This window comes from Myotis nattereri (assembly GCF_964212035.1).
Source record: "Myotis nattereri genome assembly, chromosome: 14".
Lineage (NCBI taxonomy): Eukaryota > Metazoa > Chordata > Mammalia > Chiroptera > Vespertilionidae > Myotis > Myotis nattereri.
Genome location: NC_138089.1, coordinates 52,164,501 through 52,186,546, shown reverse-complemented (window position 1 = coordinate 52,186,546; position 22,046 = coordinate 52,164,501). Strand labels below are relative to the sequence as shown.

The window sequence follows — 22,046 nt, the reverse complement described above, 5'->3', positions numbered from 1 at the left end:
CACCCGCAGGCCAGCCCCCGAGAGCAGCCTGAGCTGGCCAGGTGGGCCGTGCTGGGAGCAGGAGCAGCAAATCCCGCTTCCTTTTATTGCACCGAGTGAAAGGACACGAAGGAGAACACCTCCTCCCTGGCCGCTGAGAGACCATGAGCCCCAGGAAGGCGTGCAGGAGGCGGTCATTTCCAGACACAGCTCCTGGCCTTCAGTCACTCTGGGGAAGAGGGTGGGACATCGGGGCCCAGGCAGGAGACAGCAGCGTCGCTCATGTGTGGGGTACGGTTACTGGTAGCATGTGAGCTAACAGGGACACAGGCCTCACGTTCACGATGCTGAATCACACCGGCAGAAAGGTATTCCCTTTTCAAATCTTGTTCAATCCCAAGTGCATCATAAAGAAAGTCTCAAATTGGTGGACTACACTTTTCTACCTCTCTAGTGCCCAGGTTTGGAACACACTGAACTGAGCTGTGGCAGCTACCTAGCCAAGACGGGGCAGCGGTGCGGGGATGGCACCTGGGAAACACCGAGGGCGGCAGCAGGTGTCTGACCTTGGCCTCCGGCGGCCTGCAGCCCAGCCGGGGCCGGCGACAGAGTGGGACTGGGCTGGCTCTGGCTGGTGCCGGAGCTGGTGCTGTCCGGGGAGCCGGGGCTGAACTTCTGGAAGCAGGCTCGGCAGCAGCGCTCCTTTCGGCCCCCGGGCTTTGTCGCCACGTAGTTGTTGCAGCAGTAGTAACAGAAGATGCGACCGCATATCCTGGGGACCAAGCAAGCAGGGGCTGTGAGGACGGTGCTGTGGGCCTCGTGCCGTCTGCTCAGCACCAGAGAGGGGCTCTAGACGCCACATGGCTCTCCTCACACCTGGCTCTGCCCCCCACTTTAGAATGTGGCCGTAAGGCCCATCTGATAAGATTCCAAAAAAGCCATCCTGGTAGGATTAGTGGGAGAATGTTTTGTTTCCTGAGGTTGTGGGAGGCTGGGGGATAAAGTGTGCGGTCAAGACCACCTTCCCTGACACCGGATCCGGGTGTAGCCGAGGCCCTGAGAGAAAGACCCCAGGCCTGTGTGATGTCCCCTCTGCCACCACTGGAGACCCGCTTTTGTCTGCCCTTCTTTGGGCCCCAGGGGTCTTTGCTCTGTGCTCCTCCAGGGAAGCTTTAGCCCCACGGGCCTGGGTTCCAGTAATACCCTTCCCCTCTGGTCCCTCAGGCTGAGGGAGGGTCAGGGCTGCTGGTCTGGGTGCTCCACATCCCCTCGGGTCCCCTAACTCCACTCACACATCTGTATGCAAGGCTCTTTCCCTTCAGGGTCCCTGGGGGTCCTGCGGTTACCCTGCCTAAGACACCCTCCTCGCCCAGGTCCCTTAAAACCAAAAGCACTGTGGTCCTGGTGGGCACAGCCTCAGGCCGGCCCATCGGCTGCCTGCCCTGTTCCGGGCCCTGCCAGGGGCGGTGCTGGCCAGCGTGCGGCCTGCTAACCTGCAGCGGTGCCGCCGCACCATCCAGCTGAACTCGCGCTTGCAGTCAAAGCAGTGGTTCACCTCCGAGTCCCCGAATCGCTCCTCAGCGCTGAGCTTCTGCTGGAATTCCAGGGCATCGGACTTCTGCCAGAGCGCATCCTTGTCCCTGGGACAGAGCCACATCAGGAAAAAGAAGGAATCCATGAAAACAATAGAATTATCCCGGATTCATTTTTAAAAACTGACTCCAAATTCCCCAGAAGGAAAATTCACCTGTACCCTGGAAGCACACCCTCTCTAGGTCTCCTGTCACCCCAGACTCCACAGGCCCCTCCAATGTGCAGGCCCTTCACCGGCACCACACACGTCAAGGCACAGAGGTGACCTGGGACGTGCAGAAAAGGCTCTGGCACCTGCAGAGCGGCCGGCACGGGCAAGGGTGACACAGCTCAGGCGTCTAGATGACAGTGCACGAGTCCACCGAGAGCTGAAGCTACAGCGTGCTGTCGTGGTTGCCCGACAGTGTGCTGTGAGCCAAGAACCACAAGCACACTGCCCTCTCACACCTCCAATGTGCTTGGGGCCTTTATGCGTTTATGGCTCATGGTTCAAGTAGCATCTAATCCAGCTAATCCAGCCGTGGGCAAACTACGGCCCGGCCCGTTTGAAATGAATAAAACTAAAAAAAAAAAGACCGTACCCTTTTATGTAATGAGGTTTACTTTGAATTTATATTAGTTCACACAAACACTCCATCCATGCTTTTGTTCCGGCCCTCCGGTCCAATTTAAGAACCCATTGTGGCCCTCGAGTCAAAAAGTTTGCCCACCCCTGAATCACTGCAGGGGATCAAAGCTTTCCCAGCCTGAATGGTGTCCATCACCCCGTGTTCCCCCGAGGGACAGCAGTCACCCCAGGAAGTAAGTCTGAAAGAAGCGGGGGCTTTTGAGAAAGGCCTGGCAGTATCTGAATGTGCCCAACACACCAGGGAAGACGTGTACAGAGACATCCTTGCTGCTGCCATTGGTCACTTTCGGGGCTCCCGGATTCTGACATGGGACAGTTTAATTCTTTCCCGGATGGAACCCCAGTCACCATCCTAAGGCCTAACATGGCCCAATAGCACCTCAGCCCTGATGACCAACACCAGAGCCACCTCAGCCCTGAGGGAAACAGGCTCCACCCAGCCAGGGCCTCACAGCAACCCCAGACCAACCCCCTAACCCCAAAGCCAGAACATGGAATCGATTGGCTTTCCCAGCACACAGACATTGTCAGGACCAGCATTTCTCCCGGCTGCTCCACAACTTGTCCTCTCTGTCCCAGGAGGCCAGGCAGCCACACCCTGGGAATGTGGGAATGCCGCGGACCTGGGCTTCCTCCTCACCCATCGGGGGAAGCTTTCTGTGCTCAGAGGTCTCAGGTCTGCTCACTGATGACATGTGGGTGACGTTTTTAAACGTCCACCTTAGTTATAATTTAATATCACCATTTTGCAAGCCCAAATAAATGATTAGGTCTAGCATTGCTTATCAATGGCCGCTAACGTTCAAAGAAAGGGCTATCAGATTGATGTGGCCCTTGAACGCCTCAGAACTCTAAGCCAATTCCATGCAGCGTCCTGGCCACAAGTGTGAACCTGAGTCTGAGCAAGCCTCTAGCGGAGCAGAGATTCTGGCTCTGGCTCTGGCTCGCTGATGCCTGGAACCCACTCCCACTGGGTCTGGGTGAGGCCTGGACGTAAGTATTTTATTTTTTTTAATGGCTCTCCAGTGATGCTAATGGGCAGTCAGAGCCGAGAAGCACTGCTCTGACCACCAATTTATAGGAAATACAAAGGCTGGGGGAACACATTAGATGACCTCATGGGGATGCAATGACCAGATAAATGACCTGGCTTTCTCAAAAATAAATTGCAAAGAAAAAAAAAGTTAAGAGAGATGGTGGGGATACCCACAGACTAAAGAGATCTAAGAAAATATCGCTATGCAATGCATGGATCTAATTTAGAAAAATTATAAGGCAGTTGAAAAAAATTGTGAAACCGAAATCCACTCTCACTAGGTTGCCATGGGCCTGAGCAGAACCTGTACGTGAGTGTCTGTGTGTGTGTGTGTGTGTGTGTGTGTGTGTGTGTGGCAGATGGGGAGGGGGCGCAGTTCCACGAAGAGTTCCGTTACGAACAGTTGCATGTCTTTAAAGAAACACCAACACTCACCTGAGCAGCTCTATCAGCCGTTCCTCCAGGTTCTTCTTGGTCCTAGTCAGGTCATCCAGGTCCGCCAGCATCTTCTGGTCATTCTTCTCCCGGATTCTCGCCTCCTGGCAGAGTTTGCCGCAATACTCCTGGATTTTTGCCGTGGCTCTTTCAAGTTCCTTCTGGGTCCTGGTGGAGGAGTGGTATGTTCCCTGACTCCCCACTCCTTCCTGCTTCCCCTGGGCCTCTAATAGGGTCCCGCGGCCCTCCCAGCCACCCCCCACAGTGAAGGAGCCCCTCGGCACTGCCTGCTCACAGGTGGGGCACCCTCTGGCCTTGAGGACTCCCCTCACACACCCAAACTCTTCACACCAAACACAAGGGGCATTCTGGAAGAGCAGGTAACCTCAGGCACTCGAGCACCCCAGGATGAGTTGAAATGAGGTTTTAAGAGGAGCCCTAGGACAAGACTCAGGGATTAGTGCTGGGGAGGGGGAGTATTTGCAAGAGGAAAAGGAATCAGGACAGAAAGGACAGAGGGGCACAGCTGCCTAGAGGTGACCACATGGAGGAGGACAGTCTTCATGTGTCTTTGCGACTCTACACAGACATGGCGCCGGGCACACAGCAGGTGCTCCACGGGCACGGCCCGATGTGCTACCTGACAGCCCAGCAGGGCATGCTGGCTGAGCCGCTGTCGGCCAGCCCTTGCCCACCCCACCTTCAGCCTAGCTATCCCCTAAGGCAGTGGTTTGCCAAGGATGCTCTCTAAACCCCAAGGCCCCCAAGATGTTTGTACAAGCTCCAGTAGACAGAGGGCTCTGCAGAGACGAACTAATTTGCATCTCATCCAGCCTTTTCACCTCCAGCACAATGTCGTCAGGGGGCTGTTCACTAGACCCTGTCCTCCTAAATGGGTACACACAGACCAGCACAGCCTGCTCGCACAGTGGATAACAAAAAATCCTCTCCTGTCACATGGAAAGTGCAACTTGGAGCAGCTAAAACAATGGTGTGAGATCTCACAACCAACCACTATTACTGCGTTAAAAACAACAACCCATCACCAACGCGGGAGTTCTATTTACACGGCCAGGTGAGCGTGACCTAGCGGAGCCACCAGTCAGGTGGGAAGGAATGCATGTCCAGCCACTGAACATCCAACATGCGCTGTGTCTCCCGCTGGTGGGCCCAGCCTCCGAGGAGGAGAGGAGGAAGGTGAGTAGAAAAGTAAAACCCTCGGCACAATTCAGGTGCCTGCCTTGGGGGGTGGAGCAGGGCACATGTGCAATTCGGTCCCTGCATCTCCTCCTGCTACACCTGTTTTCATCAGCCCCTAGCAGGATGAGCTGGGCCCCATCGCCAGGCGGTGGGCTTGTGCTCTAGGTGGTCCCTAAGCCTGAAGACGAGGAGGCTCGGGGAGGCACAGGGGGCAGGCGCAGGGGCTGGCCACACACAGGCCCCAACTGTAAGGTTAAAAAACCACGAGGAAAGGGTGAGAGCGTGATGTGCTCTGCACAGACACAGCACCAGAGCGGCTGTGGGAACACAAGCCGGCCAGGGTCCCTGGCACACTCGCTCACTGTCGGGACGAGCTTGGGAAATGAGGGAGAGCTCGAGGCACCTCCATAGTGGGGGAAACACACACACGTGCACAAACACCAGTGCCTCCCAGTAAAACAGAACATGTGTCTGTCCGGATATTGCTGAGAAAACAGACCTCTGGAGCCCAAAGTGTCTGGGTTCCAATCCTACCATCGCTTACACCCTGCCTGACCTGGGAGGGCAAATGAACTCTTCTGAGCCTCATTTTTCCCATCTATAAAATGGGAATAAATAATACCACCCTCATTGGACTGTTGGGAGGATTAAGTGGGCAACTAGATGCGAAGTATTTAAGGCGGTGCCTGTTCTATTTCAGGCATTATTTAAGCGTCTGCTGCTTTTATTGCCATTATTACATCCCAACTTTTACTTCCTGTTAGTTTTTCCAAAACACGACGCTACCGGACTGAAACACGCCTGCCAGGGGTAAGGAAGTGGAATTGGAAGGGCCTGCCATCCACAGGGCTGTGAGGGGCGACGCAGGCTCTCGGTGGCATGCTTCCGGCACAAGCACTTTCTGCGCTGTGGCTTTTCTTGAAAAAGGACTTCAGTTTTACGAAGTCCTGACTTTCTAAATGACTGCAGCCAACACCTCTTCCCTGAAGACTGCCACTGGGCGCGTGGGAGGGCCGCGTCACTAACCTGTCCAAGTTCTCGCGCAGGGCGGCCCCCTCCTTGTCCTTCTTCAGCACGGCGGCCTGGCACTCCGAGAGGCGGCTGCTGGTGCGGCTCAGCTTCTCTCCCAGGTCTGCCTGGGTGGCCTGGCACAGGACGGCAGGGCGGAGACTCAGGCGCAGAAGGACGTGTCAGGCGCCATGCGGCGACGGCTGTGCCCTCACCACCTGGCTGGTCCCTTCCAACTGGAGGGACTTTTGTTCGTTTGTTTTAACGTGGGGCCAAGAACCTTTGTTTTACGTCTGTGGCGTGTGACACACTCCGATTTGTAATGAGTCCCTTAAGCGTCAACGGTAACTGGTTGTGGTGGTTGGAGGGGAGGCAGGGGTCAGGGTCTCCAGGGTGGGGCTGGGGGTGGGCGGCAGGGAGCGGGATTCAGTGAAATAGGTCACTGCCCTGAAGACTGTGGTTTTAGTGCCACCCCTGTCCCTGCTCAGTTCAGACTGACTCAGGGCACATCTGCAGGGATGACTAGAGGACGTTTTCCTTGCCAGAGGCTGCGTGAAAAACACATCTGGCAGCTCCAGCCAGGTGTCCGGGGAGTGGAAGGGACCATGATACAAACTCGGGGTGTCTGCAAAAGTGGACTGATGACCCCTTCACCTTGGGAATGGGAAGTCCTAAGGGGAGCCCCTCAATGGTCCAGTGAGAACCAAACCAGATCCCCTCGCCCCTGATGGGTCCTCATTCTGAGAGAGGAAATGACCAGGTGGAGGCCACCACATCGGTCTCCCTTCCCAGGTGCCAGCCTCTGATCAGGGCTCCCAGAGGGGCACTCCCAGCCAGGCCTACCTCCAGCTTGTCCACAGCCTCCTTGGCGGCCCGCAGCTGCTGGCCCCGTACCTCAAGCTGGCCCCGGAGGCTCCTGCACTCTTCGCTGGCAGTCTGGAGAGGACGAGAAAGGGATCGCAGACGTGGGGTCTTTGCTCTGAGACTCCTCAGCCACATTCCCCAAATGGGTAAAAACAAGCTACCTCCCTCTTTTCCCCCAAACTCAATAGGCGTCAGGCTTCATTGGTAATAAAACTCTTTTAAGTTTACTGAGAGACTTGGCTTGGTCCCCCAACTTGGAATTTCATTTCTGCAAGGGAAAATGTGGCCTCTGAGCCCCATGGAGCTGCATGGGATGGGGCAATAGGAGGCACATCTGTGCAAACAAATGCCATTTATCACGGGGCCCTTGGAATAGATGAGAACAGTCATCCCTGTCCTCACTTTTAACTCCTTTTCTTTGTGCAGCATCAAAGGCACGTGGTTAACTGCTGTTCTCATCTATTCCAAGGCCCTGTGATAACTGAGTCAGTTCCCTCCGACTGCACCTGCTGGCAGAATGGCACCTGAGGGGACAGACACAGGCCTCGAGGCAGCCAGGACTACTCACAGAGGCTACAGCAGGGGTCTCAAACTCACATCCCCGAATGGGCTGGGTAACTGCATAAAGGACTGCAAGGAAAATACCAGAGGATGCAGGCCCCCTTTAATGTGGGCAGTGCCCACCCAGCTCCTGCTGACCGCTGCCACACCGAGGAGGAGGGCATAGGCTTTAAGATTGCTCAAGATTCCAGCCCAGCCAGCATGGCTCGGTGGTTGAGCGTCGACTTATGAATCAGGAGGTCACATGCCAGGGTTGCAGGCTCGATTCCCAGTAGGGGGCGTGCAGAAGGCTGTGGATCAATGATTCTCTCTCATCATTGATGTTTCTCTCTCTCTCCTCTCCCTTCCTCTCTAAAATCAATATATATATATAAATAAAGGAATCTCTCAAGATTTTGAAAGAAGTGCCCAAACTGAATGTGTAAACATCCCGCTCTCTGGATGTTGACTATTAATTTAAAAAAAATTCTCTGGGCCCAACTTGTGAGCCATGGCCTTGAGTTTAGATTTCTGGGCTAAGGCATCATTCCCCAATGTTGGGCCCCTAGCACGTTCCTACAGAGAGGATGCTGTGAGCTAGGATGCGGGACGGGACTATGTACACCTGGGCCCTCATGTGCCCGTGGCTGAAGGTGCGTCCTATCCCCTCATGAACCCACCAGGTCCTGCCGCAGGAGACAGGTGCAGCCCCTGGCCAAGGCTAGGATTACCTTCAGTTTACTCTGATAGTCCATGATCTCGGTGCTCAGCTGGAACTTGAGGGTGTCAAGCTCCTGGTGTGCAGTCTCCTGAAGGCCCTGGGCCCGCTGCTCGGCCTGGGTCAGCTGGGCCTGCAGGCCAGGCAGTGAGTTAGCTGCCTCCTCGGCCGCCTTCAGCTTCTCCTTCAAGCTCTCCTTCTCTCGCTGCAGCCCCGCCACCTGGTGTTCCAAGCCCTCGCGCTCCTTGGCGGCTGCCTCTTTGGCGTCCCGGAGCTCCTGCACGGTGCAGGCCAACACGCCCTCCATCCGCTTCCTCTCCGCGGTCAGTGCGCAGACCTGGATGCCGAGCTCGGCGGTGTCCGTGTTGGCCCGGTGCAGCTGCTCCTGCAGCTCGGCATGCTCCAGCTGGGCTTCCTGGGAGCTGCACTTGGCCTGGGACAGCTCCTCCTGCAGGGCCTGGAGTTCCTCCATCCTCAGATGGGCCTCCTGGGCCCGCTCCTCCTGCAGGGTCCCTTCCTGCTCTGAGCACTGCAGCAGCTCCTGGACATGGGCCCTGTTGAGGGCCTCGTTCTGCTCCTTCAGTTGCTGCACAAGGGCCTTGTGCTCCTGCAGAGCCGCCTCAGTCACGCTCAGCTGGCTCTGCACCCTCTCTCGGTCACCCAGGGCTGCCTGGAGCTTGGCCTTGAGGTCCACCACCTCAGCCTGCACTCGCTGAGCCTCCCCCTGATGGACCTCCAGCTGCGCCTGAGATAGGGCCAGCTGGGCAGCTAGCTCCTGGGATGCATTTTCTTGAGGTGGGCTGAGCCCCTGGTGGCCTTTTTCTGCTCTGAGGGTCTCGATCAGCTGGGTCTGCTGCTGGCACTGGCTCTCTAAAGCCCTGAGCTCCCCTTCCCGGGCCTCTGCCAGCTCTCGGCACTGCTCCACCTGCTCCCGCAGCTGCTGGCACTTGGCTTCCTTGCTCTGCAGGGCAGCCTCCTTCTCGGCCATGCGGGCCCTCATGGTCTCCTTGGCCTTCACAACAGCCAGGAGGCTGGCCTCCATCTGGTCACCCATGTGCCGGATGCTGGCTTGCTTGGACTCCAGGGAGGCCAGGGAGCCCTGGATGGCTGCCTCCCGCTGCTGCAGGGCCTGGTAATCCGCCTGCAGGGCACGCAGCTTGTCCTCCAGGCGCTGGTTACGGGCCATCACGCTCTGCAGCTCCTTCTCCAGCTCCATGTTGGCCTGCCGCAGCTCCTCCTCCCGGCTGCTCCCCTGAACTGTAGTACCATCCATCGGTCCCTCCTGCGGGGCGGAATCCTGGGGGGCCAGCACCTCACTGCTCTCCGCTGCCACAGGCTGGCCGGGGGCTGGCTGCGCAGCCAGCCGCTCCAGCGTCCCCACCTTCTCGCTGAGGCGGTCTCTGTCCTGGATGAGCTCCTTCCTCTGCTCCTCCAGGTCGCTCACACGCTGGCTCACCTGTGCCAGCTGGGTCTCCAGGAGCCGCAGCTGCCGTGTCAGGGACCTGGCCTCGCGCTGCAGCAGCTCCTTCTCCTCGCGCTGCTGCCGCTCGACCTGTCTCACCTCTGCCAGCTCTTCCTCCATGGTGCTCATGTGGGCCAGCGACTCCTGCAGCCGGCGCCGGAGCTGGGAGGCCTCCTTCCTCTTCGCGGACAGCTCTTCCTGCAGCGAGGCCATCTCCCTGACGACGCGCTCCAGGCCGGCACGGGACTCCTCCTTCAGCTGCAGCTCCCTGGCCAGCTGCTCCAGCTGCGTGCTCTGCTGCCTGTTGAGCTCCTGGACTTTGGTGCTCTCCTGTTCTAGGGCGTGAAGCTTCTCCCCCAGCTGCTGGATCGTCAGGGCCGAGGCACTGGGGTCGAGCCCTGGCTGCCCCTTTGTGTCCAGTGCCACATCTGCCTTCTGCTCAGCCATGCCCGGACCTGGGACATTAGCCGAAAGCTCATCCTTCCTGCCCAGCGCGTCCCGTGTGGCCTCGAGCTCCTGCGCCAGGCGCTGCAGCATGGGCTCCAGCCGCTGCAGGGCCAAGTGGGAATCCCCCTCCTTCTCCGCGGGGCCTGGCTCCAGGGCCTGCAGGCACTTCTGCAGCTCCTGCACGGTGCTCTGTGTGGCCTGGGTGACCTCCCACTGCTTCTGCAGCTCAGCCGTCATGCGCGTTAGGCGGACGTTGTCCTCGGCTGCAGAGCGGGCCCGCTCCCTCTCCACCTGGAGCTGCTCCCCCTGTGAGGTGACGGCTGCTCGCAGCTCCTGGTTCTCTCGGTCCAGCTGCTGAATGCGCTCCTGCAGCTGCTTCTCCCGCACCTCCAGCTGGTCCAGCTCCACCCGCATCTCATCGAAGCCCTCCACGGCCTCGTTGTTCAAGGGGCTGTTCAGGTCAAGGCTGGAGGCCATTTCCTGAGTCTGGGGGTGGGGGGAGGGGAAAAGGGGGAGGAAAACAACAAAAACATGGCTTTGGGATGAAGCTACATGGCTATTTGGAAAAGCTTTAGAGTTTAATGAGAACAGAAGTAACAATATAGCAATTACATAACCTAAGCTTAGTCCATCGAGCTATTCGAAGGATGAGAACCCTTAGCTCTCAGCACCTGCCAGCAGCACACCCTGAACATCCAGGGCCACACACGTGAGAGCCCCGAGACTCAGAACTTGCTTCCCACTCAGCCTCCTGTGCATCAGTAACATAAAAATGTTACTGACTTAACTTACATAACTTAAACTACTGTCCACCACGCACTATGCCCACAACTCCTGGGTGATTAGACCACAAAACAGGGTGAAGTCCATTTTCTACTCTTAATGCTGCTTATGTTGCGTCCCTTTATTTTGTTTTGTTGATTACTTTCAGCAGCCTTTCCCACAAAACTATATACAACTCTGACACATTCACATTTCTACCAAAACTAACCCTATCCACCAGCACTTATTTAGCACTTGCTGTGTCAAGCCCTTATGCACAGTCCACGTGCTCCCGCACCCACCCCCACAACCATCCACTCAGCTACGGTGATTTTTCGATCCCCTTCGTATGGGTGAGAGAGCTGACGCTTCCAGAGGGTCAGGCATCTTCCTGGGACACAGCTGGTAGGTGACAGGCGGGATTTGACTCAGCCGCTTTTAACCAGAATGTTAACTTGCTTCTTTTCAAATACCTTAAAACTTTTAAAAGAATTTACTTTTTAAGAGGCCTAAGCTCTATTTGGTCATAAAAACCTGGACTCTAGAAAATATTGGGTGTAACTGAGGGTTCGTTGCTCTGGCCGGAACAAAGGTGTCTGAGAACATCGCCCTGCGGTGCGAGGGGCAAGGACACACCCTGGCTGACACTACGGCGGGGAAACCCCAGCCTCTCCAGCATTACCTGCAGGTAGCTGCTCACCAAGCTGCTCATGCTGGAGCTCCGGCTGGGGGGTTTCCACAGGTAGGCAGAGGAGCCGGGGGCCAGTGTCCTCCTGCGGGGCATAGAACAGACACACCTGTATCACAGCAGGAAGCACGCACGCACTCACACATGCACACACGCACGCACACGTGGAAACCAGGTGTGTTGGGGGGACTCCGCTGTTAAAGTTTAAACATGATGGCTTTCCTCCCTGTGCCAAACAACACCTAAGTGAGCGTAGTATTTCCCAATTTTTGGTTAAACTTTCCTTGACTGTTGGTGCCTGCCTCAGTCTGTCTGCTAGTGAGGAACAAGGAGCAGTCAACGTGGTCCCTAAGGTCGCACTGTGCTTCGGGGCTCATGGTCACGGCTCACAGACCTGCTTCGAGTCAGGTGGCTGTCCTGGGGAGTTAGGTGCAAGGCCCTGCCTCTGCAGCCCACCAGCCATGTGACTTTGGGCAAGTCCCCCCACTTTAAGCCCATGTCCTCAGCCTCACCCTCCTGGTGCGTTGTCAGGATTCAGCGGGATGACGTGTTGAGCACCATCTTGGTGTAAAAAGTGAAAACATGGCAACCTTCCCAGCAACCCTTCCATGGATGGGCTGTAGCTTCCACTCCCTCTTCCTGCCTGGAAGGCCTCCTTAACCCCCAAGGACACGAACAGGAAAAAGCCCACCTGCTCCTCCCCAGACTGGCACACATCCCTTAACATTAAAAAACCCTGGCTTTGCCGAAACCGGTTTGGCTCAGTGGATAGAGCGTCGGCCTGCGGACTGAAAGGTCCCGGGTTCGATTCCGGTCAAGGGCATGTACCTGGGTTGCGGGCACATCCCCAGTGGGAGATGTGCAGGAGGCAGCTGATCGATGTTTCTCTCTCATTGGTGTTTCTAACTCTCTATCTCTCTCCCTTCCTCTCTGTAAAAAATCAATAAAAATATATTTAAAAAAAAAAAAAAACCACAAAAAAAACCCCCTGGCTTTTGTATATGCATTTCCTCTCATGCCACCTGGCAAATTAGGTCAGCTTAAGGTTGGAGCCTTCAGATGTTTAGTGAGTCACAGTTCAACAAAGTCTGTACAATTAACAGGCATTAAGAGTGGTGAAGCTTTGTGTATTTACTGAGCACACAAAAGTCCTTTGAGTAGACTGGTGGCAATTTTCAAAATTTCAAACATCCCTGCCCTCCCCCCCCCCCGCCCCCCCCCCCCCCCCCCCCCGTCTTTTAAACCAAGCAATTCTTTACAATACCTGGCAAACGTCGGCCAGGCGGCGTCCAGGTCATAGCCCCTGGACACCAAGTCAAACTGAACGTCGGTGAGCTCATAGAGCTGGCCCACAATGTCAGAGCTCAGCCTCGGCTTCAGGAAGGGGCTTCGGGCGTAGTACCAGTCGCTGCAGGGAAACAGACAAGGTGTGCTTACAAGAAATGCAGGAAAGGAAAGAGTGGATTGAGTCCTCTCAGCATGGCGCTGCCCCATCCAATTCTAACACAGGCTACTAAAGCGAACAGACAGACACACGCCGCTGCCCCCCCCCCCCCCCCGCACCCCATGTGATTTTCACTGCAGCTCCTAACTCCCCTATAAGCCTGCTCTTCACAGAAATTTGAGATGAACTAGATATTTATACAGTTATTATTTCTGTTATATCTATTTCCCAAAAAGGATATGAGAAACCTTAAATCTCAATTACTTGCCCAGAAAGGGTAGTTGTAGGGGACAGAACACTTTCTTTTTGTCTCATCTGCGATTCCTCCTGGAGAATTCATTACAGGACTTTGACCTCACCGCTAATTTCTGTCCTGACACCAATTTAAAAGACAAAGAACAAAAGATCTGCACTGTGTGGTGTCCGCTGTTCACTTCCTGGAGCAGGAAGAATTTAAAAGGACACACTGCTGAGTTTAAAGAGCTACTTGGCTGATGCCCGTGAACTTGGCTTGCTAAACACTGGAAGCCAAGCTGTTCTCACCAAAGACTAGAACTAAACAGCCTGCAAATCAAATGTGTGAAGATTCTCTCACCTCACATGCATTCACAAAGCCCCTCACATGTCACTGTGTGAGAAATACACCTTTAGGCAAATCCATCTTAAAGGTGACAAAATGAAACAAAGTATGTTCCCCCAACAGTTCTATTTTTTTTTTTAAATTCAGCAATGATTTCTTTGATTACCTGGGGGCATGCTCCCTAGGGAGAGGGAGGCAGAGCTGAAAGAGGGGTCCTGGTCTGACACACTCACTCCACTTGCTTTACACACTCAACCCCTCCCCCACCCCAGGGGTCATCACTAGTGGCACAAAGGTTCCGACACCGGCGCCCATCATGACCTCCAGGGTGCCCAGACATGCTTGGCAGGTGGTTACCTCAGTGAGGCCCAGGCTCAGTGGGGCTCAAAACCCCGCAGGTGATTCTGCAGACAGGCCACGGAGACCAGTGGGGTGTGTCCTCTCATTAGTGCCTGCCAAGGCCATGCCACCCCCAGGGAAAACTGCTTGTCAATCTGGACCCAGGCTCCTGCTCTAGGACTCAGACTCAGCACGGGGAGCCCGGGGGCGGCGGCACTTAGTGCTCCTTGCCCCCCACGTGAGGATGAGATGCGGGAGGGCTCTGCTTGTGCCACAAGGGCAGACACTGCAGCCGCAGGTGTCATTACATTCACCGGGCACTTGGGTTCACCTGTGAATGGACCAGGGTCAACCCAGAGCTGTCGGCATTTACCTGGTCACTTTGGTGTTCATGAAGCACTGCTGCAGGGTGTCTGCCAGCCTCTGGTGCACCAATGAGTAGCGGATAAATGCTCTTCCTTTCCCCAGAGATGTTCGGAGCTGGAAAAACATGATATGGGGATGCAGAGCTGTTAGCCTAAGTCATAATGGCGCATGTCTGTGAGCACCCATAGATGGCCTGCATAAAACAGAAACAGCACAGACAACGCCACCCAGTTCTACCCTGTGCACTGGCTTCACTCATGTTCCTCAAAGGACACAAACATCTGATAACATCACCCCCCAGAGCGAGGCCTGAAGTGGGTCACCTTCTTCTGGGCCTCCATCCAAGAATAACCTGTGGAATAACCTATAGGCAGGTTCAGAAAGATGTGTTCACGAGGCTCCGAACACCTGTGGGTTCCACTGGGGTGCCACTGCCCCTCCTCTACTCCATCAGAGTCTCTGGCTTTGGAGTCAGAAAAGCACTGGATGATTTAATTTGGAATATTCAGAATGAAACCTGGAGGCCGAAAACGGACTTCTCACACCAGAAGTGAGCCTGAGCGAGAGCTGGTCAGCGTGGCTAGTCTGGGCTGTTTGGCGGAAGAGGCCTACAGGGCTTGGCTGGAGCCCTTGTGGAGGGGGAGAGAGGAGGACAAAGGGCAGGGTTGGGTAAGGGGACTTTTAAGAAGTTCTAATGACTGTGTAACTGCCTCCTCTGCACCCTCATGAAACCAGAGGTGAAGTGCACGCATCGTCGACACTTTCCTGGTGGGTTTCTTTGCAGCTACACCAACTCACTGCATTTAGTCAGCAGGTGTTGGGGGGGGGGGGTGCGGACAGCAGGGGTGCGTCTAGGTGGCCCAGCTACGCGGGGGTCATGAAAAAGGAGCGCAGTTCTATTTCAGGGTGGAGGAGCTGGATGGAGGGCCTGGGTACGGGACTGTCTTCGAAACTTCTCCCCACCATAACAAAACATGGTTTCTAAAGGTTTCTGGAAGCTTGCTGTGGAGAGGGAGAGTGCTGGTCAGACTCTGCCAGCTGGGGACACACAGCAGCCAAGATGGACGAGACCTAGGGGACAGCCACAGAAGACATGTGAGACCAGTTGCAAATCAGGATTCATACCGCCGATGGTTCGGCTCCAGAAGACCAGGCACCGTTTAGCTCAGAGCTATCTGACTTCTCATGGTTCACTTAAGGAGATGATACCACAACATGAATTCGTTTTAAAAAATAAAAAGGTGTGAAACCTCAATAATCACAAAGGCTGCAAGACATTTTTCCATGTCAGCTTTGTGGGTTTGGGGTAAAGTCAGGATGCCTGGAGGGAGGTGGGTGGCGGCGTGGCCCTGGCTTTATAAAACCGCCGTGGCCTGTCTACAGTCGGTTGGCCGTGATAGATGCCCAGGGGGAGTCTTGATGACATCACTATGTCCCAGCGCTTCTGCCACTGATGAGTGAAGTGAGAACCAAGTGTCCAGTGGTGACGGCTAGGGAACTCGGGCAGCGAGAACAGCTGAGCCGGGTGCGGCGAAGCGAAGCGTGTCTGTCACATAAACACCGCCCCCACCAGCCCCATGGAACCGAGCCCACCTCACAGGACAGCCGTGTCTGTGAGCTCCCAGGGAGCGGCTGGTCTTTAGGAGCAAAACAGCCACTGTCACAGCATTTGGGACATTTACCTTTTTAATGGAAAACACGTGAGTCTTGTTTTTAACCAGGCCCATTAATGGAATGTATTTTATATACAGAAAGGGAGCTATTTATTTTAAGGTCTTTTTAAACATCCCTTAGGGAAGAGAACAGTGATTCCCTTGTATTACAAATGAAAATACTGTCCAGCCATTTTATTTTCTATGTTTTAAGATCCTGGGTCCGCTTTTATGGCCTAATTCCTGAAATTTATTAGCAATCAATCAGACCATATGCAGTCTATCAGGAAGCGATACAGCAGCAGCGAGGACAGGAAGTCTGCAAGGTACATGAGAGCTGATTCCGCTTTACGCGGGCCATGTGCCAGGAGCCTGACAACCAAACCGAAGGCAGGTTCTGCTTCTGCCCTTCGTGAGGAGATGCACAGAGCCCAGCGTGAGCCCATCCTGAACCTCTAGAAGTGGCGGGTCAGAGCCCTCGACTGCTTTAGTCCACATGGCTGCCGCCGCCCAAAGGGGCCAGAGGGGCCCAGACAATGCTCTTGCCCATGAACTTTTACCTTCTGGCTTACTGGCACTTGATTATTGATTAAAGTTAACCCAAGTACCAGCAGCCCATCCTGCCAGTGACATCCCAAGCTCAGTGGTGCCCAGAGAGCAGAGTCCTCAACAGATGAGAGGACTGCACCCTCTGGGCGGGGGGGCCTATGTCAGCCACCAGAAACCCAACAATGTTTGTGCAAGCAGGGAAGGCTCCTGCTTCTAGAAGACAGTTTCCTGGCCTCGAAAGGTTGGACTGCAGTTGTGAGTAAAGAATAAGAACCAGCTAAAGAGCAGATGGAGGCGTTTCATAACCTTGGGCCGTGAGGACTAAACTAAACGTACTTCCAGACTTGAGCTGTTGGAGGTCAGCGGTCGCAGGCTGCAGTTGCTGTGAGGAGCGGGAGATGGAGTGCAAGGGAACTCCTCAGCGCATGGAGAGGAGGGCAACACTGAGCACCCCCTCCAGATTTGGGGTGCAGCAAGCATGCTCTACATCACAGACCCCAGTGGCCCACCAGGCAAGATCTCACAAGACCCGTCTGCGCTACACGGACATGAAAGACACTGGCAGAACAAACTCCTCAAGTCGGGATCTTTCATGATCTCAGATGTCAGAGGTGCAGCTGGTGGAAAACGCCCAGCCCTCATGCCAGCGTATCTGTCATTCTCTATAAGAAGAAACCAGCTGGCTCCAGCGCTGGAAAGGAGTTCTCCCGGGAGCACCTGACTCTGCGGTCTCTGCAGGAGGCCAGCCAAGGAGCACGGTGCTGCCTTTAAAGTATCCTTAAACTTACAGACAAGACACTGAAAAGATGAAATGTCCAAATCCTCTAGGCCTCCTGCTCTAAATCCAGGGGGTCACTTGCTCCCTAATATGTAAAGTTCTTACTCTCAGATGGACTAGGCATTTGAGAGAAAAAGAGATTCCTCAGGAGTGGGATACTTGGGAGAGACAGAGAGGTTGTTCTGGAGTTTTGCAAAACGGAGGAGCCACGGCATTCTGCTCTCGGGGCTCAGTACTTAACGTGGGAAGCTGCTTAGCACACCGGCATTTAATGTCTCTTAAGATCCCACATCACTCTCATTTCAAATCTAAGGTTTCTGGAAAACCTGCAGGCAACAGCCCAGCAAACATGAAGCATTTATCTAAGAAACTGACACTTTCGGCAGGTGCTGTACCCCTCCGGGGGCCCATGGGCGACCACAGTGTGAACAGCCCGCTGGGAGTGTGGGCTGCGGCCTAGTAACAGGCCCGCTGGGTGAAGGCTCATGTGGGCGGCTTCCCTGCATCGACAGTGGGCACTGAGTGTACCTGGGCTAATGTGTTAACTTCGCCACCCGTGACACCACTTCCTCACTTGACTGTCTGCAGCAGAGTTCTCTGTAAAGAGACGCTGAAGACCGGTGACAGGAAGACGTGGGGTCCTTGGCTGCTCTGCTTACCTCCGAAATAGACTTGACGAATCGGATCCCATCATTGGCGCCCTTCACCTTGGCCAGGCAGGCACAGAAGTAATCCCAGTAGTCCTTCTTGTTGCCCAGGAGGGTGGCCTTCTCCTTCTGATCGAACTGGGTAGGGAAAGGGACAGAGAGAGGCGGTCCAGACCCACTGCTGTTCATCTCATTAAATGATCACTAACAAGAGCTTCTTGGTTGCCTGGCACCGGGCAAGGCCCTTTACGGGCATTATATCTATTTATTGTCAAATGAAGGTGCTTTAATCCAATTTACAGATCTGAGGCTGGGAGAGGTTAAGTAACTAGTTCAAGGTCATACAACTATTAAGATTCAGGAATAGAACCCCCGCCCCCCCCCCAAAAAAAGAAATTATCTCTTGAAGAGATCTCTATGCATAGAGTTGGGTGGGAGACCACCAAAGTTTGCTAGTAATAACCTTGATAAAGATATATAACAACTTATGACAAAGGAATACAAGTGAAAAGTCTTAAGGGCAACATGAAGTGTGCTAACTATGTCTCAATTTAGGAAAATGAGTTAGTGGGATTTAACCCGTTACATCAATGTTTAATACATATAGAATAAATTCAAGTAAGTGTCAGCTATGAATCATTTCAAATCCAAAACCAAAACTGGCTACATGAGAAAAAGAAGTCCATAAATATCTTCACAAAGTAAAACAGAGAACAGGTTGAAAGGGCACGGGGCAGGAGTCTTCAACAGGCTGGGGCACCCCTCCAGCGGGCTCTCATCCTGTATACCTTGGTGGGATGTGAAGTTGAAAACTAATGGTGCTCAAAATGTATAGGCGTATCTTCCTATAACACAACACTTTACAGCATTTTTTTCTGACTATAGGAGACATGCAGATATGTTAGGAAATCTGGATTTTAAAAAATAGAAAAGATGTGCTAGCTGGTTTGGCTCAGTAGATAGAGTGTTGGCCTGCAGACTGACAGGTCCCGGGTTCGATTCTGGTCAAGGGCACATGCCTGGGTTTGGGCTAGAGCCCCGGTAGTGGGCGTGCAGGAGGCAGCCAATCAATGATTCTCTCTCATCATTGATGTTTTTGTCTCTCTCCCTCTCCCTTTCTCTCTGAAATCAATAAAAATAAAAAATATTTTTTAAAAATAGAAAAGATTATAATGCCTAAGATTAACTTCTATTAACATATCAGTCCATTTCCTTCCTGTTGTAGTTGACGTACTTTTCTGCATCTGCAGAGTTCTCTGGTCTGTGCACTTGAACCAGCGGACACAAGCATTAGGCTGCAAGTGTATGAAAGAAAACTCCCTGGGCTGACTCAGAGTGGGGACCAAGCGTCCATTTCCAGCCTGCTCCTGGGTGAGCTGGTGCTGCTGGCCTACGGACCACAACACTTTGGGCAGGAAGGCTCTAGCACAGGCCTCTGGACAACCTTCAGAGGCCCACATGCTCCTGCAAAATGTGACTGGTGTGTGCACATGTGCATGTCTGTTTGGGAAGAGATTCCATAGCTTTCACCTGATTTTCAAAAGGGGACGTGACTCCCCCAAATTAAGATCCCGCTATACAGAAACCTTCTTACCTGCCTTAAGTTGACCTAAGTCTCTAAAGAATGTTCTGGATTCCCAAATCCTCCTAAGGTAGTGGTTCTCAACCTGTGGGTCACGACCCCTTTGGGGGTCGAACGACCCTTTCACAGGGGTCGCCTAAGACCATCGGAAAACACATATATAATTACATATTTTTTTTGTGATTAATCACTATGCTTTAATTATGTTCCATTTGTAACAATGAAATTGGGGGTCACCACAACAGGAGGAACTGTATTAAAGGGTCGCGGCATTAGGAAGGTTGAGAACCACTGTCCTAAGGGGCAACTTGCCGAATGCCCAGAGGATGGCATTTGGAGGCCGAGTCATGGTGGGGACTGCTCTGACCTTCGGTCTAACCAGGACGGCCTAATGGCTCCACTGAGCTTCCTGGACCACATCCTTAAAGCTGACAAGTCACCCATCAGGGAAACAAGACAACAGAGCAGAAATCAACATGTTACAGAGTCACTTACTTGAAGGAGGTACTCAAGTTTGTAAGAAAACTTATGCAAGCTGGTGCTGTCATCGGTGATGGGTTCCCCTCCTTCCTTAAATTCTTTGCTTAGTTCTGCCACAGCATCTTTAAGACAACAAACAGGAACATGTAACCAGGTGGAGGCCAACCACTAGGAGACAAGCAGGATAACGGGAAGCAGGAGGCGGCAGTGGTTGATGATGGCAAAGCACCTCGCAATGGTGAAGTGCTGTGTCCACCCCCAGGGACGTAAGGCCAAGTCAGAAGGCGCTAAGGTGTCCCGAGAGCCCACAGGCACTTTGCAACAGCTCCCTGGGTGGGCATTTTCCCAGGCCATCCCTGCAGGCCCACCATGCAGGCCTCATACTGCTTGGTCAACAAATGTTTGCTGTGTGGATGGATCATTGAGCAGTCCCCTAACACTGGCTGCCAGAAAGCTTTATCCTTCGTTCTGGTCATGTTTCTTCACTCTCCCTTCACTATCACCTCACCGCTCAGTACAGGGAAGTCCAGGCTTCAAGAAGACCCAGAATGTACAAATAGTCATGTCTCAATCGCAAGAATGACAACAGTACCTGCTTCTGTTAACGGGGCCCAGCTAGGGGCCAGGCCTTTGCAAGTCTTTCTCCTTTAATGTAGCCGTGTGAGGCAGGAAGTGCCTTACTTCAACAAATCTAAGATGCAATTAATTTTAAGATGATCCCAACATCAGAGCTGTTTAAACATGAAAAAGAGTAAGGACAATGTAGAATTTTACAGACGAGGAGCTGGCAGAGAGGTCAGATCACTGCTGTGCACTGAGCGCTTGGGGGGGTGGGGGGCGGGATGGCAGGGGCCTTCCTCTGCACCCTCAGGCTGAGTTCCTGCGCCTGGCGAGCTAGCTCGGAGTTCCGGAGTTCGTCCAGGATAGGCTACCTGCCCACTGCCAGCAGGCGAGACAGCAAAACAAGAAAGACTGGTATCTGGTCTTCCTGCTCAGAGAGGAGAATATTCTTTCCCGTCCCCATCAGAGAGAGCCCAGAGACGCGTGCTTCAGCCAGGAAAACAGACAGACACACACACACACACACACACACACACACACACACACAGAAACCAGACTCGGACCTGGAAAGGAGTATTTGATTTTGTTTACAAAGTGCCCTGACAGTGCCCAGAGAGGAGGGCCCTTGGCGTCTCCCAGCCATACAGGATGGACAGCTGAGCCCCGAATATTTCAATATAATGTGTCCTGAGGGCTCCAATCAACGTCCCCCACCCCTCCCCGTGTGAACACAGATGAAAGGGCTGAACTTCAACCGCAAAAGCAAAAGCAGTCACAGCTCCCTCCACACCAAACCCGCATGCCTGGCGGCCTGACCGTACCTTGCAAATCACGGATGATCCTCTGGAGCTGGCCATCCGTGCTGGGGGAAGCCATGGCGACTGGCTACAGGCCGCGGTCTCGGCTGTGCCCTCCTGCCTGGGTCCCGTCAGCAGAAGTCAGACTCCATGGTGGCCCCTGCAGGGGGAGGAAGCACCAGTCAGACAAAATGTACAAACAGCAGAGGGATGCTGCTCTGAGCACCAAGTTGCCCCGTCTGGGCATCTTCCTGCAATGGGGAGGGCTTGACCTTTCTGTGTGGGCCTTGCTCTGTGGGCATCCCCTAGTTGGCTTCTGACACACTTATATTCAGACACAATGACCTGTTTGGGGCCTTAAAAAACACACACACACTAAATACAAGACGTAGCCAGTTTGGCTCAGTGGATAGAGCGTCGGCCTGCAGACCAAAGGGTCCCGAGTTCAATTCCGGTCAAGGGCACGTGCCTTGGTTGCAGGCTCCTCCCTGGCCTGCCCTAGTCAGTGCTCCTGTGGGAGTCAACCATCGATGTAGTTCTCTCACAGCGATGTTTCTCTCTGTCTTTCTATCTGCCACTCTCCCATAAAAAAAAAAAATCAATGGGAAAAAACAAAAAAACAAACAAAACAAAAAACATCAGCCAAATAGCCTGGCCTAGCCTCTCCTAATCTGCCCTCTTAGACAGCACGGCTTCACTTTCCACCTTTAAAAATGCCTCCCAGTGGCTCCCTCACACCCCGAAACCAAGGCCAGAACTAGTCCAACCCACCCAGCTCACTGGCCTGCCAGGCCTCTGGTGTCGGCTACCCCCAGACCCTTAGCTCCCAACATCCTCCCCGGCTTGCTTTCTCGGAGGGTGGCTCTGCAACCAGTGGGCGACAGGACACGTACCCTCAGGGCTTCTGAACC

At 54.0% G+C, this 22,046-nt stretch overlaps 1 protein-coding gene across 2 annotated transcripts in view; it reads right to left on the bottom strand.

Moving 5' to 3' along the window:
- Positions 1-21,214, bottom strand: part of FYCO1 (FYVE and coiled-coil domain autophagy adaptor 1) — a gene marked incomplete at its 5' end in the record, with an annotated part of 51,128 nt that extends 29,914 nt beyond the window's left edge. The window contains 12 exons of one of the 2 annotated variants that reach the window (XM_081106406.1): positions 546-751; positions 1,473-1,619; positions 3,672-3,839; positions 5,898-6,016; positions 6,723-6,815; positions 8,015-10,396; positions 11,355-11,445; positions 12,625-12,768; positions 14,097-14,203; positions 17,728-17,853; positions 19,793-19,899; positions 21,160-21,214. In XM_081106406.1, coding sequence (XP_080962532.1) covers positions 546-751; positions 1,473-1,619; positions 3,672-3,839; positions 5,898-6,016; positions 6,723-6,815; positions 8,015-10,396; positions 11,355-11,445; positions 12,625-12,768; positions 14,097-14,203; positions 17,728-17,853; positions 19,793-19,899; positions 21,160-21,214 — 3,745 coding nt within the window. Of the gene's footprint in view, positions 1-545; positions 752-1,472; positions 1,620-3,671; positions 3,840-5,897; positions 6,017-6,722; positions 6,816-8,014; positions 10,397-11,354; positions 11,446-12,624; positions 12,769-14,096; positions 14,204-17,727; positions 17,854-19,792; positions 19,900-21,159 lie in introns of those variants that run through there. The other variant, XM_081106405.1, reaches the window with a different exon arrangement.
- Positions 21,215-22,046: the final 832 nt, after the last annotated feature.